General features: G+C 31.4%; 1 protein-coding gene across 1 annotated transcript in view; it reads left to right on the forward strand.

The window, feature by feature from the left end:
* LOC127702586 (fatty acid 2-hydroxylase-like) overlaps positions 1-18576 on the forward strand; it is a 49773-nt gene extending 31197 nt beyond the window's left edge. Inside the window, exons 5-7 of the mRNA XM_052206857.1 lie at positions 2653-2902; positions 4419-7738; positions 14058-18576. Of these exons, the coding sequence (XP_052062817.1) occupies positions 2653-2902; positions 4419-4477 (309 nt within the window). The 3' untranslated portion in view covers positions 4478-7738; positions 14058-18576. The remainder of the gene's footprint in view (positions 1-2652; positions 2903-4418; positions 7739-14057) is intronic.
* The last annotated feature ends 736 nt before the right edge of the window (positions 18577-19312 follow it).

The following is a 19312-nucleotide window of genomic DNA, read 5'->3' on the forward strand; positions in this document are numbered from 1 at the left end:
TATATATAGCCCTTGAATGGTTATTTTTACACTTTTTTGTATTTTTGCTAAAAACTATTGGAGATAGAGAGAGAAACTTTAGAAGGGTAATCCATTAGCAATTTAAGATCTGTAAATAAGTAAAAATGTCTGAAGTTGATAGTGGAATTCTTATAGTGTTAATTAATGATTTTTTTTACCAATTTAGTGTTTTTCTTCTAAATCATGAAAACTGTATGGATACTAAGATAGACTGAAACAAGATTTTGGTCCACACAGTTTCTATTCAACACAAATAATCTTATTGCATTGTATCATTTTTATTCAAAAATGTCAGGTGAGTGATACAGGTTCCTTGGAGCCTTTGGTTTACCTTAGCTTTTAAAGGTCGTTCACAAGCATTTTAATGTTGGAGAGAACAATTCATATTTAACACATAAACTTATAGACCACTTTCGAGCTATGTCCTTCACCGGAAAAGTTCGTCAATTATGCGTGCCTTTATGACGTCATTTACCATATAGAGGGGGCCGCCTGTATCCCTACACTATAAAAGGTGCATTAGCTGTCAAATTCATGTTCACCAATACTAAACTGCATATCCAATTATAAAAAGTCTAAAATAAACATTTTAAGATGCATAGACTCGATTTTATGTATCAGCATTTCGTGTGTATTTTAGTCCAGATGCCATCTAATTAACTATGGAGTTGACATCTGAGGACTACGACGTTCAATTATAAGCCTGGTACCTTTGATAACTATAATCATATAACCAGATATAAAATAAACATAGATATAAATAGATTGCGAAATTGTGCAATTGAATTTTTCTAGGTCTGTTTGATTTCATATTATAGGTTGAAAAAACATGTTAATAATCGTTTTTACCTGTATAAGAATGAGTTTTTCTAGATTGAATCAGTAAATCAAATGGTTTACCCTTGTTTCACTTCCAATGTTTACATTCTTTCCCATTTAATAACAGAACATGCCTATTTCATTCGTAATCCATCTCTCGCTATACATGCTATAGGGATCAATTACAGTTCACATGAATACGGATTGAATGAAGTCGAATTATTCACTTGCAAGTGAATAATTCATTAGCGATGTCTCTTTGCTTATTTTGACAAAACTGAACCAAACTGGCTGTTAAAAGCAAATTATTATTTCACTATGTCACTTTCATTAATGATTGAACAAAAAAAAAATCTTATTTTATTTTTAGCTCACCTGGCCCGAAGGGCCAAGTGAGCTTTTCTCATCACTTGGCCGCATGGCGTCCGTCGTCCTTCCGCGTCGTCGTTAGCTTTTTACAAAAATCTTCTCCTCTTAAACCACTGGGCCAAATTTAACCAATCTTGGCCACAATCATCATTAGGGTATCTAGTTTAAAAAATGTGTCTGATGACCCGGCCAACCAACCAAGATGGCCGCCATGGCTAAAAATAGAACATAGGGGTAAAATGTAGATTTTGGCTTATATCTCTGAAACCAAAGCATTTAGAGTAAATCTGACATAGGGTAAAACTGATTATCAGTTTAAGATCTATCTGCCCTGAAATTTTCAGACAAATCTAACAACCTGTTGGGTTGCTGCCCCTGAATTAGTAATTTTAAGGAAATTTTGCAGTTTTTGGTTATTATCTTGAATATTATTATAGATAGAGATAAACTGTAAACAGCAATTATGTTCAGCAAAGTAAGATCTACAAATTAGTTGTCATGACCAAAATAATCAGTCGACCCCTTTAGGAGTTATTGCCTTTAATAGTCAATTTTTAACAATTTTTCGTAAATTTTTGTCATCTTTTACAAAAATCTTCTTCTCTGAAACTACTGAGACAAATTTAACCATACTTGGCCATAATCATTATCAGGCTATCTAGTTTATAAAATTTGTCCGATGACCCCGCCTTCCAACCATCATGGCCAACTTGGTTAAAAATAGAACATAGGGGTAAAATGCAGTTTTTGGTTTATATCTCTGAAACTAAAGCATTTAGAGCAAATCTGAGAGGTGGCAAAAATGTTATTCAGATTTAGATTTATCTGCCCTGAAATTTTCAGACAAATCCGACAACCCGTTGTTGGGTTGCTGCCCCTGAGTTAGTAATTTTACAAAAATTTTGCAGTTTTTTGTTATTATCTTAGATATCATTATAATATCTAATATCTAATACTATTAATTATGATTTTAACCTTATTTTACATGATTTCCAAAGCATCAGTAAATACAGGTGAGCGACACAGGCTCTTGAGAGCCTCTAGTTTTGATATCTCGTAGCTAATGTCCCTCTAAAGTTCATCAAGCATCTTCGTGATGGTGATTATGCAGGATAAACAAGAAATGATGTTTGTTCCCTAGGTACTTAATCACAATCCCTAATGACAGCAGTCATTATTATCTATTACAAGAATTTAATTTGCCGAATAGTTTGTACAATATAGCATCATATTTTTTTCAACCACTTGCTCAACATTGGAAGGAAGTGAGGATGCCCGGGCTAAACGCACAAATGATGTTCATTAAAACCAAAGTTTATGGCAGAAATGTAACAAACTCGAAAGTGGTCTATTACCTTAGCAAATTTGTCCGAAAACTTGAATCAGAGTTTAGAAGTGATTATAAAAAACATAAAACAGAATCTTTCAACATTTTTTTTTCAGACACCTATGGATAGTAAAAGACTAGTTTTCCCTCCTATTCCAGCCATTGGCCTGGGGATGGTTATGTACTCTTTATATTGTTTGTTTATGCCATCCTCAGCAGCACTTATGATGTTTGCTGGGTCGATTGGTGGCTACCTGGCATATGATATGATCCATTACTACCTTCATCATGGTGTGCCATCAACAAAATATTTTAAATCACTGAAAAGATACCATGTCAGACATCATTTTGAAAACCAGCAAAAAGGTAAGATTAGGTTAATGTCATTGGTATAAACGTATTGAATACCTACACATTGTCTCAAAATATCAAATTAGTTTGAATAAAATTGAGAATGGAAATGGGGAATATGTCAAAGAGACAACAACCCGAAACCAAAGAGCAGACAACAGCCAAAGGCCCCCAAATGGTCTTCAATGCAGCGAGAAAATCCCGCACCCGGAGATGGTCCTCAGCTGAACATGTTTAAGAAACGGGTAGAACACTAGGCTTTACCTATTATTTCTTTCGTCTTCTGTGTTTTGAGACAGTTTGTGGTTGTTCTCTTTATACTGCAACTGTCAAAACTGCTGCAAATATAATATATTGGGTAGAACAGGTTTGAATTTGTAGCATATAATATAAAAGTCATAAAGTCAGAGATAATACTCTTCACCAACACATGACATAGTTGCTGTATAAAACTGTCTCTTGGCTGCTGGTCTCAAAGTTTAATTACATCAACTGTAACAATTTTTAAAAGATATCATCTGCATATAATAGTCATTGATGAATCGCTGAAATTATTCATATGTTCAAGTTTTGAAATTATATTTTCTGAGGCATCCTTTAATGAACATTTACATGTTTGTTTTTAGTGTGGTTTCATTTTAATTGTTTGATCCAGATTTATTAGTTATATTTGGAAGAACTTACAACTAACTGTCAGATTCTTGAAGGGTTGGCATAATGAAAAAATAGTGAATATATATTAATATTCATGACACAAAATTCCTACATGAACTTTATAAAACCAAAAGCAAAGCAACAGTACTTTTAATGCTGTTCTCTAAGTCACAGTGATGCATTCACGAGAGCACAAAATCAATTCCTAGTAAACATGAAATTAAGTGACAGATGAGGAAGGACGGATCATATTATGGAAAATGATAATCATTACTTTTATTGCACATGTTTTAATATTTCAATTTCAAAATTGTAGATATAATAGAAAAGAAAGGATATGGGGGTATTTATCAATGATATTAAATACTCAATATTTTATACACTGTTGTATCTGTAATGTACAAAAACTAGCTCATATTAATAAAAGGGGTTTTTAGAGCTAGGTCAGTGAGACAATGACTTTTTATGTCATGCATTTTAGGCCATGCATTTTAGGCCCTTACTGTATTGTAGATAAATGAACTCCCCATGACAGTAATGCTTATTCAGTATACTTGAAAGTGCAGGTTATTATTAAGATTTTGAAAGTATGGATATATAAATAAGCTAGAAATAGAATATCATATTTGCAGATTTATTTGTCTTCTTTGATGTGAGCATTGACGTGTTATGAATGTTTTACAAAAAGAAAACACCTGCTGTAGTTAACTTCATATTATCATTAGCATTATCATTATTGTTTCTTTATTTATGTTTATGTGAAATTATTATATGTAACATGCCCTTTATGGGCCACTGATTGGTTTAATAAAGTATTCATATTCATATTGGTATTCGTATTAAAAAATGTTTTTTACATTAACTTTTCAAATTGTAGGTTTTGGAATTTCCTCCAAGATGTGGGATTATCCATTCCATACCCTGATTGAGGGGTAAACTTGTGGCCTTACAGACTTTAATTTGCTGGAATGTGTATGGTTCAATCTTACACTAACATAACTAGGATTTCCAACAGATCTGCTACTGAATGGCCATTTTCTACCTGTAGAAAAACAACACATCTGCTGAATGGCCAATTTTCTACCTGTGTAAAGACACGCTCTGCTGAGTTAAGATATTTTTCCTGTATAGAGCATCACCTCTAGATAGTGGATCTTTTCTTCCTTCTACAACTGTGACAGCAGATTCTAATGTTGTCAACTGTGTTCTACCGCTAGGAATCCAGCTCCTGTTTACAACAAAAAACGTACGACTACAATTTATTGTCCAATATCTGGCCCTCAATTTATACATTCAAATTTTTGGAGAAGACATTACTTAGTTGAAAAACTTGAGTCTGATCAATTTGTACTTTTGAACAATAAGATATGTTTAAACGACATTCAAATGATGGCCTTGAAGTTTACTACACTTACAATAAATTCTAGTCGGACATTTATGTATGAAACAGAGATCGATCCTTTTTAACATAAGATAGATTCCTTGTCTCTTATGAAATATTGACGAGGATAGTTTTGTTGTTTACCATACATTATCTTTCTTCCATCCCCTTGTACAAAAATATTATATAATCTGTCTGCTTATGATTTTTATACTTGTGTCATTTGCATATAATTTTATGAAGCCAAAGTTTTTGTTTTGTATTCATTTTTTAATCGTTTTTGTTCAATCATGCGGAAAATTTAATTCAATTTTTAAATGGTTTTCAAGATTTCAAATTTTATAAATTACAAATTTAGGGGTGCATCAATGCTATCTCAGAATAAATTTTGGCAATTTTTCTGTTGGAAAAGAAAAAAGGCAATTGGAAATTTTGATTTGAATTTCTCCTTATGTGTCTCATTGAAAGAAAGAGTTATGGATAACAAAAAAATCATAGTTAATTTTCATATTCATGAATTCATTGGTTGAATAGAACAGGTTTATGAACATTTATAAAAAAAATAAAAAATTGAACAAATGAAAATTACTTTAAAGGGGCATTAGCTACTAGATATACAAAAAAATAAAATATGATTTTTTTGTTCAATCATTAATGAAAGTGATATAGTGAAATACTAATTCGCTTTTAGCAGCCAATTTTGTTTAATTTTGTTAAAATAAGATAAATAACATCGCTGATGAATTAATCACTTGCAAGTGAATAATTGGACCTCACTGAATCTGTTTTCATGTGACCTTTAATTTAACCCCTTAGCTGGAGATGGGTTACGCATGTATTCAGCTATTAAAAAGAAAAGAATGTCAACATTGAAAGTGAAACAAGGACGAATCATATGGTTGACTGATTGGATCCACAAAAAATCTTTCTAACACAGGTAAAAAGGATGATAAATATACTTTTTAACCTACAATATGAAATCAAACAGACCTAGAAAAATCCAATTGCAGGTGGTCATATTCAGTTTATATTTCTATTTATGTTTATATCCGGTTATATGACCATCAGCAAACTTCAGAGTTCATCTCAATGGTTGATTAGATGATGTCTAGACAAAAATACACACGAAATGTTGATACATATTATTGAGTTCATGCATTGTTAATTGTTTATTTTAGACTTTTTGTGTGTAATTTGGATATACATTTTAGTATGTTATAAATCAAATATGAGAATTTGAGTCAAATCGGTGAAGAGAAATTTGACAGCTAATGCCCCTTTAAATGTTTATTCTTCCTAAGTTATTGATTACCCTCTAACTTTTTTAATAAGTCTTTTTTATGCCCCACCTAGGGGCAATATGTTTTTCGGTCTGTGCGTCCGTTCATTCGTCTGTCTGTCCGTCTGTCCCTCTTTAGGTTAAAGTTTTTGGTCAAGGTAGTTTTTGATGAAGTTGAAGTCCAATCAACTTGAAACTTAGTACACATGTTCCCTATGATATGATCTTTCTAGTTTTAATGCCAAATTAGAGTTTTGACCCCAATTTCACAGTCCACTGAACAAAGAAAATGATAGTGCGAGTGGGGCATCCATGTACTATGGACACATTCTTGTTTTGGTATATTTTAGAATAAAATTTTGGTAGAGTGCTTTAGATATTTCAATTATTTTATATAATATAATATTCTTTTTGAAATTAGTAGTTCTATTTTCATGGGTCTATAATTTAACTACATTGAATTTATCAGCTAAAACTATTGGAATCTCAGAATTATTTTTTTATATCGATATCTATACCTGAAAACTGAACATAGTGCTACTAAATACAGCAGAGTGCCACAACTACTTTTAACAAATATTTTGATAAGATTAAAGTTGTTCATTATTTAAGATATGAGCTGCGGATAGAAATGGACCTTATGCAAGTGCACTTATACATGTACATGTATAAAACTTTGATTGATTTTCGAACATTCAGATGTGAAATGAAAGATTAATTTTGGTCTGTTTTGTAGGGTTCTTATATCAACTCAATTTTCAAACAGTTTCAGACTTTGTTTAGAGATTTTTTCAACCTGAATTAAGTTAATAACAGATGTATTGATATTTATTTGCATAAGATCGATTTCTATCCGATGCAGCTCATATCATATGGTATACTATGTGTTGTTGGTATTTATTTTCACACCAGGCTTTGTTCGAGGTTTCTGCATTATATTACCTTTACTGTGTTCACTGTGTTCATTGTTTTATTTGCTTTTAGGCCTAGTACAAGATATATACACTGAGTGTCTCTGATCATGATGAGTCTTTCATAGACGATGCGAGCATCTGGTGTACTAAATTATAAGCCTGGTATCATTGATGAGGTTTTTAATTTTGCGGTCGTATATTGGTATGACGTTGGTGTCGTCGTCGTCGTTATCGTTGTCCGAAGACACATTGGTTTTCGCACTCTAACTTTAGTTTTAAGTGAATGGATCTCTATGAAATTTTACCATAAGGTCCAATACCACAAAAGGAAGGTTGGGATAGATTTTGGGGGTTATGGTACCAACAGCTAAGGAATTAGGGGCCAAAAATAAACATTTTTGTAACTTCCAGACATAACTTGTGTGTTAGTGTATGGATCTCTCTGACATTGTACCACAAGGTTCCATATCACAAAGGGAATGCTGGGATTGATTTTGGGGGTAATTGCCTCCAAATTTTAGGAATTAAGGGCCAAAAAAAGGGGCAAAAAACAAGCATTTTTCTAGTTTCATGACAATAACTTGTGTGTAAGTTTATGGATCTTTATGAAATTGTAGTACAAGGTTCCATATCACAAAGGGAATGCTGGGATTGATTTTGGGGGTAATTGCCTCCAAATTTTAGGAATTAGGGGCCAAAAAAGGGGCAAAAAACAAGCATTTTTGTAGTTTCATGACAATAACTTGTGTGTAAGTGTATGAATCTTTAAGAAATTGTAGTACAAGGTTCCATATCACAAAGGGAAAGCTGAGTTTGGGGGTAATTGCCTTAAACGTTTAGGAATTTGGGGTAAAAAAGGGGCCAAAAAACAAGCATTTTTCTAGTTTCCAGACAATAACTTGTGTTCAAGTGTATGGATCTCTATGAAATTGTACTGCAAGGTACCATACCACAAAGGGAAGGCTGGGATTGAGTTTGGGGGTGATGAATCATAAGGGGGTTCAAAAAATTGGGGGGGGGGATTTTTTTTCATATTTTTTCTTTAAAATTTTCCATTTTAAATTGGTTATTTCTGATTTATATATATAAAAGCAAATAATAATGATATGGTTTGAAAAGGTAAATTAAAAATTTTTAAGTTGTTAGACCACATTCATTCTGTGTCAGAAACCTATGCTGTGTCAAATATTTAATCACAATCCAAATTCAGTGCTGTATCAAGCTTGAATGTTGTGTCCATACTTGCCCCAACTGTTCAGGGTTCGACCTCTGCGGTCGTATCAAGCTGCGCCCAGCGGAGCATTTTATTTTTTAAATGAACCAGTAAAAACAATGTGTATATTGATAAATGTAAAATTCATACCGGGAACATAGCAAAAATTAGATAAATACCTAAAATTTCCAATATACAGTTACAAAAAAATCTGTCTGTTAACAAATTTCTGAAAATTGGACGATTATAGCCCATGAAACTTTTTTAAATGTGTTTATTTTATAGTATTTTTATATTTTTGTTAGTCAAATCTGAACTGTTTATTTATCTAATGTTAGTTTGTTGTCAAAAATATTCTGTTGCCATAGTGATGTTATTTATAAATTGGTTGTGTTGTTGAAAACTATTATCATGTTATTCCACCCTAAGACCTCATATATTTCCCTTTAGTGTTTAAATGATAATGTATATTTTGTTGATTTTATTTTATGTATAATAAGTAATAAGATATTTTGATTATATATAATTGCAAAGAAGGAATATCATATAGTAATTCATGACACAAAATAGTTACACACACTTGACACTTGTACTTGACACTTCAAAACCCAAAGCAAAGAAAAAGTGCTTTTATAGCCGTCTTCAACTTAAGACACATTGAGGCCTTCAACATAGAGCTTGACTTCACACCTCACTGCAAGGTGGAGATAGCTTGTAGCACAGGTTTGGGCATAATTCTGTGCTTAATGTTGACAGCTCTACATCTTTGTTAAAAACATTTCCTAGATTTTAGAATTGAGAATTAATTTGTAATGTGGAAAAATTCTAAATAGGGCAAGTTAATTTACTAGTTATAATATTATTTTCTTTTTCCCCTAATTTTTTGCCTATGCTATTTTTACAAATACTTTATTGAATAAAGCTAATACAGCATTTAGTGCAAAAATAGACCAAATAAGAAATAAGGGGAAAAATATTAAATCTACAAATCTGTTGATATATAAATATATATATATGCTCTTACATATGTAAGACAGTAATTATTTGACAAAAAATTATTAGATTTTAAGTATTTAGAATTTTGATAGCCTTCTAAATTTTAGTCGAGCAATGTAAAATACTTTTTGTTTTGTTTTGCTTTTGTATATGTTTTTTTTAATTATCTGTATGTGTTCTTAAGAGTAGTTGTTTTCTGTTTTTTTTATACTGCAATTGAAGAAATCCACATGAAAATATTAGACAGAATTTTTTTGTTTTTCACATATAAACTTCCTATAAATAGTGTAAATAAGATTGCCTCTACAAAAATGATAATTACATATTCCTGCATTTGACAAAACATCAGGACATTGATTTCATTCAAAATCAAATTTATAATATAATTTATATTGGAAAAAAATTTGAGAAATCATGCTTACACCATTGAACAGAATAACTAAATTAATATACAAGGATATATCATGAGGTATCCATTTCTTGTACACATTAATTTTGTGTGTTATGTGTGTCAAACACAACACTATAAATCCTACCCATTTTTTGTGAAATAAAAAATTTTGCAAAACATGGACTAATGTTTGAAATGGCCTACATTCATAGTGCTGTGTAGTTATTAATTGTGATGTATACATAACTCAGGTTTTGTATTTATTGTTGACCTTTGACATTTGTTGTAACCTTTGACCTATCAAATGGCTGTTGTTTATATTGTAAACCAAATTTTATTTTATCTGTTAAGTTTCTTCATATTGTTAGGCTTTTCATAAATAAATATTCATGCTTAAATTATCATTAATAACTGCAATAGTGTATTGTTAAAAATATAGTTGTTCAACCTTTAAAGGTCATTGGAAAATTCTTCTGTTTCTCATGCTAGAATGTATCATTCAAAAAGTGTGCAATATGTTAAACTCTTTTTATGAAGTTTTTATTGTTAAATCTTTTTTTGTGATTTGAAAATTAGGTAAATTTAGTCAATTAAATAGTACGACAGAAATTACATACATGTTGTATACTATATAAAATAAAAAAATTGGGTGCATTTACAAAACAATAATTCTAAATTAAAAAGTAATTATAGATTCCAACCATGCGAGACCCTCATGGGGTGGGTCTCATTGGGGTCTAAGCGTGACCTAGGATTGCTGATTTTTTTGTAAGCGTGACACGTGAAAGTCAAATTATTGTGCCGTGAAAACGGGAAATGAAGTCTAGCGGGACACGGGAAATTACAAAAAAATGAGAATTGTTTATGTACATAGTGTAAGCCCGATACAGGAATCTGACAAAACAGTAAGCGGGATCCGGGATCAGAACCCCCCAATGAGACCCCCCATGGGTAGTCAAGGTAGTTAAACACCCCCTTGTAGTATAGATGATAAAGACAAACATGAGGTAAAATTGCAACAAGGAAAAATAGAAAAATTACTTGACTTTAAATGTCTTTATAAAAGTAATTATACATAGCACTCATTACTGTTTTGCTAACTCCTGTGTAGATAAATTATTACACAAGTGTCTTTTGGACACATAGTTTGTATCGATATTTTATAATCTTTTTTCTTGAGCCTTCTTCTTTAGCCTTAAGGCTAAGAGGTTTTACATTAAGTAAAATAAGATGAGTTAGAAGAATCCCTTTAACCAATTTTAATTAAATATTAAATAAGTGCCTCTTTGTCATAAAAAGCTGTATGGTAATTGGTTACTGCAATTAATTATTTGGAAACATATAAGGCAACCATATTAATACATTGTTTTTAAAAATAGGATAAATTGCAAGTTAAAGGTATATTTGAATTTAATGTTACCAGCCCTTGTGGTAAAATTACCTACTTAAAGTAATATAAACATATTCCATTCTTCTATTGTTAAAAAAATAATTGTTTAAATGTTTACATGTCCTTCATATAAATATTGTATTTTATATATCATGGTGTGTTACTCTACACTTGATTATATCTATTGCTGCTAACAACACTTTTTTTCTGGAATAGTGTAATGATTGATAAGAATCCAGTATAATTAACCACATATTGCTCTGATCATGGAAGTATTATATTGACAGGAACTCCAACAAGCGGACTTCAAACGTTTATAGTGCGATGCCGCAAAATCGTTAAGTATCTGTTAATTAACTCGACTGTCTTATGGATGCGTGGGTTCCGATAAAATTTTTGGAACCTCGTGAATGATCGTAATTTCGGAACATACCGAAATAACCGGATGTGTACTTAATTGTCAAGGAAATGACATTTACCGACCATGTGAATGACAAATATAATGTCAGTTTTTACGGGTTTTGCTGCTTAAAAACAAATAAAAAGAAAAGAAACGAAACGAAATCCCCGCGACTGTTTTCACCGTTTAAAAAGACAAAAAAAAAAAAAAAAAACTGAAGAGTAAAAATACTCACAAGCCATAAACATTTCAGTTTAAGTTACAATCAATTTTAAAATAGTAAGATTTATTCATGAGAGTGCCGTTGGCTAAACACGCGTAACTGTTATATACAAGTTAGGCGTGAAAATCATAAAATTCTCATGTAAAGTAAACGGAAAAGTTTTTATCAGTAATTATTATCGCGTTTTACTGCTAACTTTGACAAATATTTTACTGAAGTGTTTAATGAAAGAATTTCCAACAAAAATTTAATCCAAAAGTTGGCCGGGGGGGGACGGGGTTAAAGAGCTTTGATCCGAAAAAATATCAAATATTTTGATTTATTGTTTACTGAAAGTCCAATGGCAAATATTTCATGCAATTAAACAAGAAACAAAATCATAAATTGCTTAGCACACGGTGTAAGATGTTTCAGAACTGTTAAGCTTTTTAACACATAAATAAATTCTAATTTGGTATGAGAGGTCATCACATGCGTGTAATTATTAACCTCTTTTAGTCTTTAAAACATATTTGATAAATAAGTAAATAACATTTTACGATATTTTACGATAGAGAAAACCATAAATATTTGTGTTACACTCGATAAAAGTTTACAATCTTTAACTTAAAATTTGAGTTATCCGGCACCATCCGGCACATTACACGCGCATCACATTATTTTTTGCAAACACTCTACTTCAGAATCATGTAATTTTCCTAATCGGATATTTCCCGATTTCCAAGTTCCAATGATTAAAACATACTCAACAAAACTAAAAATAAGCTTGCCCTCTTTCCGAATGCAGTTAATTTTCTTATGTCATTCTGTTAACTATGGACCGATTTTTTCGATCTTTTCAGCTTTGTTCTTCATTTATTGAACGGAAACAGGTGTTGTTATTCATGTGGCGATTCACAAATAACCACGGGAGTTTCCGTGTTTATTTACATTGGTAGGTAGATAAGACAATCGATACCAAATCACGTGATAAGACCAGCTAAAGTTAAAAGAACAGGCGAAGGCGGCATCACAGATACCCCACAAAGGAGTTATCACGTACTTGACAAACTGAGTCGGAACCTTTTATTTTCTTAAAGAAATCAGTGGGATGGGAATGTGCTAATTTTTCGTTGGAGTTCCTGTCAATATAATACTTCCATGCTCTGATGTACAGTAATTTATTATTTGCATCTGGCATACAAAATTTTAATTCTGGTATCTATGATGAGTTTATTTATTACTGATTTTACTGTTTTAGTGAATAATTAGATGGTTTCTGTAATTTAGAAGTATTTTATTTACTGCTGTATCCCTCTCATGTAATTTTACTGTTTTAGTGAATAATCAGATTGTTGCAGTAATTTAGAAGTATTTTATTTACTGCTGTATCCGCATCATGTAATTTTTATACGACCGGAAAATAAATTTTTGTGGTCGTATATTGGTATGACGTTGGCGTCGATGTCGTCATCGTCGTTGTCCAAAGACACATTAGTTTTCGCACTCTAACTTTAGTTTAAGTGAATGGATCTCAATGAAATTTTACCATAAGGTTTAATACCACAAAAGGAAGGTGGGGATTGATTTTGGGGGTTATGGTACCAACAGATAAGGAATTAGGGCCCAAAAAAGGGGCAAAAAATAAGCAATTTTGTAACTTCCAGACATAACTTGTTTGTAAGTGTATGGATCTCTCTGACATTGTACCACAAGGTTTCATATCACAAAGGGAATGCTGGGATTGATTTTGGGGGTAATTGCCTCCAAATTTTAGGAATTAGGGGCCAAAAAGGGGCAAAAAACAAGCATTTTTCTAGTTTCCTGACAATAACTTGTGTGTAAGTCTATGGATCTCTCTGACATTGTATCACAAGGTTCCATATCACAAAGGGAATGCTGGGATTGATTTTGGGGGTAATTGCTTCCAAATTTTAGGAATTAGGGGCCAAAAAGGGGCAAAAAACAAGCATTTTTCTAGTTTCATGAAAATAACTTGTGTGTAAGTGTATGGATCTTTATGAAATTGTACTACAAGGTTTCATATCACAAAGGGAAAGCTGGAATTGAGTTTGGGGGTAATTGCTCAAAAAGTTTAGGAATAAGGGGCCAAAAATAAGCATTTTTCTAGTTTCCAGACAATAACTTGTGTTCAAGTGTATGGATCTCTCTGAAATTGTACTGCAAGATACCATACCACAAAGGGAAGGCTGGGATTGATTTTGGGGGTAATTGCCTCAAAATTTTAGTAATTAGGGGCCATAAAAGGGCAAAAAAACAAGCATTTTTCTAGTTCCAGGACAATAACTTGTGTGTAAGTGTATGGATCTTTATGAAATTGTACTGCAAGGTTCCATATCACAAAGGGAAAGCTGGGTTTGAGTTTGGGGGTAATTGCCCTAAACGTTTAGGAATTTGGGGCCAAAAAGGGGCCAAAAAACAAGCATTTTTCTAGTTTCCAGACAATAACTTGTGTTCAAGTGTATGGATCTCTCTGAAATTGTACTGCAAGGTACCATACCACAAAGGGAAGGCTGGGATTGAGTTTGGGGTGATGAATCATAAGGGGGTTCAAAACATTTGGGGGGGGGGGAATTTTTTTTTCCTTTATTTCCCTTTTTTTTCTTTAAAATTTTCTACTTTAAATTGGTTATTTCTGATTTATATATAAAAGCAAATAATAATGATATGGTTTGAATAGGTAAATTAAAATTGTTTAAGTTCTTAGACCACTTTCATTCTGTGTCAGAAACCTATGCTGTGTCAAATATTTAATTACAATCCAAATTCAGTGCTGTATCAAGCTTGAATGTTGTGTCCATACTTGCCCCAACTGTTCAGGGTTCGACCTCTGCAGTCGTATCAAGCTGCGCCCCAGCGGAGCATTTTATTCTGTTTTAGTGAATAATTAGATGGTTTCAGTAAATTGGAGATGTCTCACAGCGTAAATACATTGCTATTGTCTCTTCCTGTCTGGCTATAGTCTTCTTTTGAAGCTATTCATACAATATCCATGTGAAATGAAGGTAGTTTTATCAATATTTTTGTTAAGTACTTCCTTGATGACCATAAATTTTAAGTCTTGGTCCTCGAAAAAGAAATTTTATTACAATATTATTTATATGGTACCCTAATATGCCTTTACTTTCCAAGGGTTGAATTTTTTTTATTAAGAACATTCATCATAAAATTTTTGTAAGATTCCTTACTGGTTGCCGTCCCTATTTTAATAACAGAATAAATAGTTTTATAAGTGGTATTTTCTTTTCAAAGATTTCGATGTGTCCTGTTTTGAATCAAGACTAAAGACACAATTGATAAATTATCCTCTTTTTCAATGAGAAGTAAGCACTTAATAAATTAAATGATGTGCTATTTCATGTTTGGATAAAGAGAGATGAAACCTTAGACTATAAAAAGTCTGTTTAAGTTAATTGAATAGCAATTGTGCTGAACTTATTTCAAGATATAATTGTATAAAAAAAAGTAAATGGGATTTAAAAGTTATTAAAAAATTACAATACTTTTGGTAGGTATCGAAATGCAAAAATTAGGTATGATAGGGAAGAGTAAACAAAGGTTTCAGTCTAAATATTTCTTTATCAAATGTTTTATAAGGCAGGGAACAGCTGGTAAAATTCCTAGTGTTAACAATTTAATCATGAATTTATATAGGCAGCAGTTCTATTTATAAATGGTTTGCTATGCTTTGTAAATATTGATATTTTTATAACTTATTTGCTGCTATATGCTGTGTATGTGTGAAAAACATTGGGTAAATATAGTGTTCTGTTGCAAATATTATATGTATATTGTTATTGTATAGAAGTATATATTTATTTGTGTAATATAATGAAAGATATTTGGCTGAATTTAGAAAGGTTTTGAAAGCATTGACTTTTGTGAGATTTGTTCTTCAAGGTTAAAATTCAAACATTTTTAAACTGTTTTTCCAAATCTGGTTATTGATTTGGGATGTCTGACATTAATCAGATTATTGATTTGGGATATCTGACATTAATCAGATTATTGATTTGGGATGTCTGACATTAATCAGATTATTGATTTGGGATGTCTGACATTAATCATATTATTGATTTGGGATGTCTGACATTAATCATATTATTGATTTGGGATGTCTGACATTAATCAGATTATTGATTTGGGATGTCTGACATTAATCAGATTATTGATTTGGGATGTCTGACATTAATCATATTATTGATTTGGGAATAGGCTTGCTGCTTCAGTTGATTCCGTGCAATAACTTTTGAACTGTTCAACCAATGCTTTTCAAATTTCAATATGTTGTTACTGATGACAAAATAGAGGTCTAACTTAACAATTTTTACTGTTGAGGTTGAGAAGTTATGGTCCTTGATTGATTGGGAAATCACTTTTTATTTTGTTTCTGTGCAATAACTTATTAACCATTTAAACATTAATATGTTGTTATTGAGGTCAAGTTTGAAATTGTCATTTTTGCTGTTCAGGAGTTATGGTCCTTGATTGATTAAAACAAGTCACTTTATATCATTTCTGTGCAATAACTTGATATTTGTATTTGAAAGAGATCTCAAGATAGTCACTTTAGTGGAAAATTTTAATGAATGCCTGAAAAATACTAACTGAAGGTAAATGCTAAATTGATAACATTGTAATGAACTTGACTGTAATTTTTGTGTGGAAATTTTGCATTAACCTTAATTTTTGTAGATGTCCTTGCTAGACATTATCCCAAATCATCAAGAAAATAGAATTTTATACCACCTCTGAATCTCCAAAGAGAATTTATGAGGTATTAATGTGCTTGGTTCACACATTTCATTGCATTAGATATATATCCCCTTAGTCATATACATTAAGAACATATTTTCCCATTTAGTGACAGTCTACACATGTTTCCAAATAAAGACAAGTATTAAATAAGAGCCTTTATGGCTATTCATTTTAGGTCCCTTTCGTCATACAGCTCATAAAGTTTCTAGCTATTTATACATCCCTGGCTTTCAAATATTTAGATTAGAGCGTTCCAGTTGAAGGTCAAATCTAGAATAGCACTTCAAACGCACAAAATTAATAAATTGTTATATGCATATACCATGCAGAAAATTGATAATTCTAGAATTTAGTTTAGAGCATTTAAATGGTAAAAATAATACAAAAATTCTGTGGTAAATAGGATTTTACCTTATTTAAGTTGAAATATTACGATCACTGTCATTATAAACAGAAATTGTATATCTGCTGTTGTGTAGCCAAAAAAATTGAACAAGATTTGTTAGTCCCATTTTGTATGAATGTAGTTAATGTAGGGTTTCGGAAGCATAGCTTTTAGAGTAGTTTGAGACCTTGTATGTTTTTTGTGATTTATCAAGCAACACATCTGGTAGTTATAGGATAGCTGAAAACAGATCTTGTGAGCTATATAAATATAAAACTTAATTGTGAATTAAGGTTAAGGAAAGATTGTCTCATTACTTGTTTCATTTATTCTATGATGTAATTCCATGGTAACAATTATAATTTCCAATAATACAAGTAATGGGGGTTTTTTTTAAGTAAATTTTTAAAATATTTTTTTTACTCTAGTAGCATAAGGCAATATTTAATATCAGAAATCTCTTATGTATATCAGTAAAGTTTTTATTGGTAAAAAATAATTTTTTTATTTACACGCAACACAGTCACACAGTCATTACCTCTAATCATGCATTTAATTGTATGATTATCTTTGTGTTCACAGTAGAAGTAGTACACACATTTGTTCTCACCAAAACACGATACTCTTAGTTCCCAATGAGTGGTTAAGTCAAGCACTGATAGCTTTAGGACTGAAGAGCTTGCATTTTACATTCCAATTCCTAAGGAGGGGATGCGGTTCATTAAATCTTGAGGTCAAGCTCACCAAACTGCAAAATAAAAAAAACAATTCAATGGAAGTAAGGCTGGCTCTCGTACTCAGTCTACTTTAAATGTGATACAATGGTTCTTTGAAAAATGAAAAAGGTCACATGAAGGCAGTAAATCATTCAGTTGGTTGGAATTTGAAAAAGTGACTCCCTAAACTTTGCAGTGCTTTTGTAAATGTTTAGCAGCAGTACACAAATCAGTGAAGGGTGTATCATTTATTTTCCTAAGAACAACATTTTTTTTATTACACATGGCTCTAAGCATTCCTAATGAAGATAAATCAAGGAAATGTACATCATATATGAATGTTTAATTATAATGGACTTTTTTTATTTTTATTATTAATAGTAAGGTATATGTGACTCTTTTCACCAAAAATTTTACAAGAAAAATACTCGCAAGACTTGAACTTTTCAGTAAAACTAGCGATTGATTTTGATTGTTACATTTTTTATGAAAAGAGCCCTTGGGCTAGAAATTAAATAAAATTATGATATATATTATAAATAATAGACGACCTGCTTTTCAAAAAAATTATAAAAAGAGGATTGCTATCATATAATTGTATTTTGTACTCAGAGCTGAAGCTTGGATGCACTTGCATTTTTTAGATATTTTGATTTGAATAAAAAATTATATTTCAATAGTGATTATAAGTGTATTGAATGAAACATTGATAATTTTTGTTTTGTAAAATGATTTTTTGAAGATCTAGATCATATATTTTTTATGACATGAATGGGCAAAATGAAAGAAAAATAAATAATTTTGTTAAAGAAGAATAATTGTTAAATATACCGGTATACAAAAAAACTGAGATAAAAAATTCTCAATCCATGTATTTGTTTATGCATAATATATGTATTTTTGTTGGAAAAGTTTACACAGTTTTATAACAAGCTGGTTATGTTTTTGTGGTCGTCATACATACTGTCAATAAACTATATACAATATTGTTTCATAGTGTGTTTGTGTAGACAATGTGGGTTTATACCATTTTCTTTTTTTAGCCAATATAAACTTCCCTGACTGGCTGATTATTTTTTTTATGATCACCATTTGGTTGTCTTGTTCTCAGTATTTCACTGGTCAACATTTATTGCCTTCCTATGATTTTGCTATAGACAATTTTCATATTACTGACTTTTGACTCCGGATTATATAATTTGTCGACTGGTTACCTTGGACATCATGGTACTTGGTCAAGTAAGAGCAACCAAAACAAGTAAAATCAAACATATAATTGGTGTAATTTGAGGGGAAAGTTAACTGTTTTCCGATGATTTTGTAGTGAAAAAAAAAAGTTGAGCAGGTAATTTCCCCCCAAAATTGTACCGATTGAACGCTTGGTTTTACTTCTTTAGCTTGCTCTTACCTGACTTGGTACTATGATGTCCAAGGTTACCAGTCGACAAATTATATAATCAGGAGTCAAAAGTCAGTAATATGAAAAAAGTCTATTGTGTGACATCATGCATGAAGAAAGTTACCATGCCTGATTGTGTATAAAGGAAAGGACTATGATTTTTTATGGGTTTTATACGGCCGCAAAAAAATTTTTGGGATCGTATAATGGTATGATGTAGTCATCGTCTTCGTCGTCTGCGTCATTGTCCGAAGACACATTTGTTTCCGGACAATAACTTTAGTTTAAGTTAATGGATCTCTATGAATTTTTTTTAGAAGGTTCAA

Source organism: Mytilus californianus, unplaced genomic scaffold, assembly GCF_021869535.1.
Source record: "Mytilus californianus isolate M0D057914Y unplaced genomic scaffold, xbMytCali1.0.p SCAF_5, whole genome shotgun sequence".
NCBI lineage: Eukaryota > Metazoa > Mollusca > Bivalvia > Mytilida > Mytilidae > Mytilus > Mytilus californianus.